Source organism: Poecilia reticulata, linkage group LG14, assembly GCF_000633615.1.
Source record: "Poecilia reticulata strain Guanapo linkage group LG14, Guppy_female_1.0+MT, whole genome shotgun sequence".
Classification (NCBI taxonomy): domain Eukaryota; kingdom Metazoa; phylum Chordata; class Actinopteri; order Cyprinodontiformes; family Poeciliidae; genus Poecilia; species Poecilia reticulata.
In genome coordinates, this window is record NC_024344.1 from 10,071,267 (window position 1) to 10,075,569 (window position 4,303).

The following is a 4,303-nucleotide window of genomic DNA, read 5'->3' on the forward strand; positions in this document are numbered from 1 at the left end:
TTTGAAAGCAACTGTGAATAAATTTGTTCACGCATGTTTTCAACCAAAACTAATTAAACCGGCCTCTGAGTCTGCATTGAAACACTTCAGAGGTGAGACTTTTAGATCCAACTATTAGCTTTATTAGACAAGGAGAGAAGACGAGATCAGTGTTTTAGGRAAAGGTAAGGATATTATGGGATTTTTTTWAAATAAGTATCATGCAACCTTGCGATTAACCCTATTAATAGTTTATACATGGATAATTAAAMAGTGGCAAAAACTTCTTCTGGATGAGAATTTTTCATTTTGTCAAAGAAAAATATGAAAATTTCTGTCTTCCTTCAAAGTGTCAAACATAGACACTTGTTGTCAAGCATGAGGYGACRACTTGATGCTTTGCTGGGTAAATTTGACTTAAACGGAGAAGTACTGTGCCATTTAGATACCATGAGAACTCGTGGCCCATCTAAAATGTACCACGAGTAAATATTTATAAATAACATTGTTTCCTTTGCTTACTTCCTGCTATTTATTTAATAAATACTGCTACGTGAATGCTGTGATGGTCAAGAAAGAACGCATTCAGTGATGTGTTTAATTTAAGTAAACGTGAAACTCGGTTGATGATGATGTTGTTGCTATGGTTACTGAGGGGCGATGAGCTTCACTCAGAGGTCGCTTATTCATTTGACCAAAGAGCTCAATAAGTAACTGTGTTAGTTTAGGATCAGTTAATTTACTGAGCTCAATTTGCCCTAAAATGTATTTCATGATGCGTTCCTGTGTCGTCAGCTGCTGGTCAAACAATAAAATGTGAAAGGCCATTATTTTTTATTTTACTGTAATAATTGGGTTTTAGAAAAAACTTTGTCAGGKCGTCTGAGACTCCACCCAACAAACCGAATATCTTATTGGCATGTAGAATTTGTATTAAAATGAAGGTGCTAAAGTACTGCATGCCAAGACATGCAAATATAGGCCTGTCAGAATAAATCAATTAATTGGATGATAAATTAAAGGCAGCACAATAATTTCCATTTGTATGATTTATTGTTTTTCTCTTTTCTCTCTTTTTCCACCAAAAACTGGATAATAAAAGTCTTCAGTCTGGTGCTTTGGTCTCAACGAGCCCTTTATTGATGGACATTTTTAAGACTTCATAATTCATCTTATTTCTTGTTTTGTTTATTCATTTTGGATATTTAAAATGTCTTCAATTTCCAGCGCTACATGTTCATTAGAATTTATAGTTTATTGATCTTTAAGAATGCATCCTTGCATTGTTATGCCATTACCATTAGGTTTTTTTTTGACAGTTGTCTCAAAACAACATTTTTGTTTATCGCAAAACCTCCTGGGACGATTTATCGGTTATCATGACAGGCTTAGTTATGCTTTACTATCCAGCTATCATAAAGTATTCTGTGTCRAGAGTTTTTCTCAGGCCTTTTTTGTCAGTTATTTGTTTTATGTATTGTTTGCTTTTATGCTCCAAACACTAACCCAGTTAGTCTTACAAATTACATCCACAAATTGTTAAATATTGTTTACACAGCTGCTAACAAAGAGAATTTGGACAGGATTTCTACTGGACATGCACCAACCAGTTATAACTTTTTAAGACACCTAGAACGTAGTTAGGCTTACGGATATGTAAATTGATTTAGGGGGTCTGCTGTTGTACTCTGGAAATGCTTTTATTTGGGGGAAAAAATTTTTTTTTACTCCATTTGGGTCAAAAGTATCAACATAAGACTCAACAAAGACCCCACATTCTGAACTCCTTTCCGGTTCATGCAAGACATTATTTTTCAATCGTTCCAGTTCTCCTGACCGTGCATATGATCACCAACAACACATCATTTTCAGATTTATCAATGCGGCTTGTATTTAAGCTTAGGTTTAGGCATTGAAGCAAAAGATTTATGAAKTGGGAAAGACAGAGTGGGATGCCTGAGTGTCACGATGCCTCCACCTGAATACTGCTCAAATGAACACTTTTTATGACTGGTATTAGATTTTTTTTTTTNTTTGGCAAATAAAAATATAAATACAATTTTTATCACACGACTGGCTCTTAGAAATATAATTACACTTTTATATAATATGTCATTTAAGAATAAGACGCCACCTCTTACACCTGTTTGCACAAGTGTGGTCCTGTTTAAGTAATCTTACATTTTCAAAGCTTTTAATGTTACACAAAAAGCTGTTCACTTGTTACATTACTTGCATATCATTACATTATGTTAAAAATGACTCYTTTGTGTTATTATATTTGTGATTTTAAACATTGAATCCAGCTGTTTCCACACAAATATTCCTGAAACTTAACAATGATGGTAAATGGAAACTGTGACGTAATTTAAGGTTTTGCACGTCACTAAGGCTGCCTCGTTTAATCTGCAGGAATAGCAGCGTTGTGTAAATCTGTATGACAGTCATGACACAAATAAAACMTTTACTGCGGCAGCAAAATGTCTTGTTGAAAAMATTTGACATCAAATGTTTAGTTAGAGTGTTTGTACTTATTTTTAAGGAATAAGTTTGTTTTTAAAATCACAACAACTCAGAACTGTGTGCGTTATATAATCTGTCGCCATCTTGCAGAATTGAGACCTTTGCAGGTGTGCAACTTCTTCATATTGAATGCATCATGCACCCTGTTTCCGTCCACGAGGCTGAATTTTTCACAATAAACTAACTTTTTTTTATGGCAAATCTTTCAGAAAAACCAGCCGACGTTTAAGCTGCTACATCAGCATTGCGCTGTGTCGCACTAACAGCTAATCTRATTTGTGGCCCACCTGCTCTGTCTCCCTTCATGGCGTCCCAAATGTTGCAGTTGAAGTCGTCGTAGCCGGCCAGCAGCAGACGGCCGGAGCGAGAGAAAGCCACGGAGGTGATTCCACAGATGATGTTGTCGTGGCAGTAGATGCTGAGCTCCTGATCGGCACGCAGGTCAAACAGCCTGCAGGTGGCGTCGTCGGAGCCTGTGGCGAAGGCGCTTCCGTTGGGGAAGAACTGGGGAAAGAAGTGATGGATAAGAAGCGAGCTCTTGCAAAAGCAGCAATAAATAGGCTCCCATATGTACTAGGTGCTTTTATAGGAATCTGTTATGTTTGTGTCTCATCTGATCTGATCGTTTTTAAACAAAATGTCTCTCTGCTGTACGTCTCCTGAAAGCACAGACGCTCGAATACATCACTTTCATTTTTCTTCCACTTCAGATTATTTTCKCCTTTGTGTGGGTCCAATGCACAGAATCCTAATAAAAGAAAGGTTGCAGATGTGCCGTGACAAAATGTGAAGAGCTTTCAAGACTCGTTTATCGCGAGTATCTTCACTGTGATCTGATCTYGCTGCGTTTCCTGAACTGTGTCAAACCATAGATCCGCACAGGCAGAGAAGGAACAAGAGAACCGGAAGCCATGTTGTGTTACGTTTGGCTGGCGCACTCACACAGCTGGCGTTGATGTCCGACTCGTGCCCCGTAAAGGTCTGTCGGCACATGCTGTCCCTGATGTCCCACAGTTTGGCCGAAGCGTCGCAGGCTCCTGAGACGAAGGTGCGGAGGTCGGGCGACAGGGACAGACTCATGACGTCACCGGTGTGGCCCGAGAATACCGTGGTCTGCTGACTCGTCTCGATGTCCCACAGCGCGCTGGGGGGCAAAGGGCAAAAAGAGTCTGTCAACAGCGGGCCGCTCCGGAGGACGTGTTTGCACTGCAGGTTCATGGTTTTGACTCGTCAGACTCACCAGGTGGTGTCTCCTGAACTCGTGATGATTTGATTGTCATCAATAAAACGGCAACACGAAAGGTAACCTGGGGTAACGGAGAGAAGAGGGCGTCATCTTTACAGTTCTTTCATTTGAGTCACTAATGCCCTCCTRGAGTAACTGGTTGGCCTGCCACTTGTTTTGATGGTGCAATGTTCCAGATTAAACCCAAAATATTCACGGCCCTGGCAAATTTAGAGGTAAAATATTAATTTAATCAAGAACCTTGTTTCTGATTAGAAATGGGACAAAGAATATCTCAAAAGAAAATCTCTTCCTCCCTCCCCAGATTCCCTGTTGGAGTGAAATCAAGATCATGACCGGATTCTTCCAGTCAGAAGAATGGTGTTGGTAAAATACGACTTTAAACGTTAATCCGGCAGGGTAGCGAATCATTTTGGGCTTCCTGTAGTGGTAAATTTCACCTGTGTGTCCAGGTAGCTCTCTGCTGACCCTCACGTTGCCTTCGCGTGTTTTTAAGCAGTAGATGGAGCAGATGTTGTCCAGGCCTCCGCAGGCCACGTAGTTCCCAGAGGGGGC

At 39.9% G+C, this 4,303-nt stretch overlaps 1 protein-coding gene across 1 annotated transcript; it reads right to left on the reverse strand.

Moving 5' to 3' along the window:
• Positions 1-2,688: 2,688 nt before the first annotated feature.
• On the reverse strand, positions 2,689-4,297 carry LOC103475780 (guanine nucleotide-binding protein G(I)/G(S)/G(T) subunit beta-1-like; the record flags this gene model as incomplete). Its single annotated transcript, XM_008427649.2, has 4 exons — positions 2,689-3,006; positions 3,445-3,646; positions 3,743-3,809; positions 4,189-4,297. Coding segments are annotated over 4 exons (657 nt in total), but the record flags the coding sequence as incomplete, so codon positions are not given.
• Between the last annotated feature and the right edge of the window lie 6 nt (positions 4,298-4,303).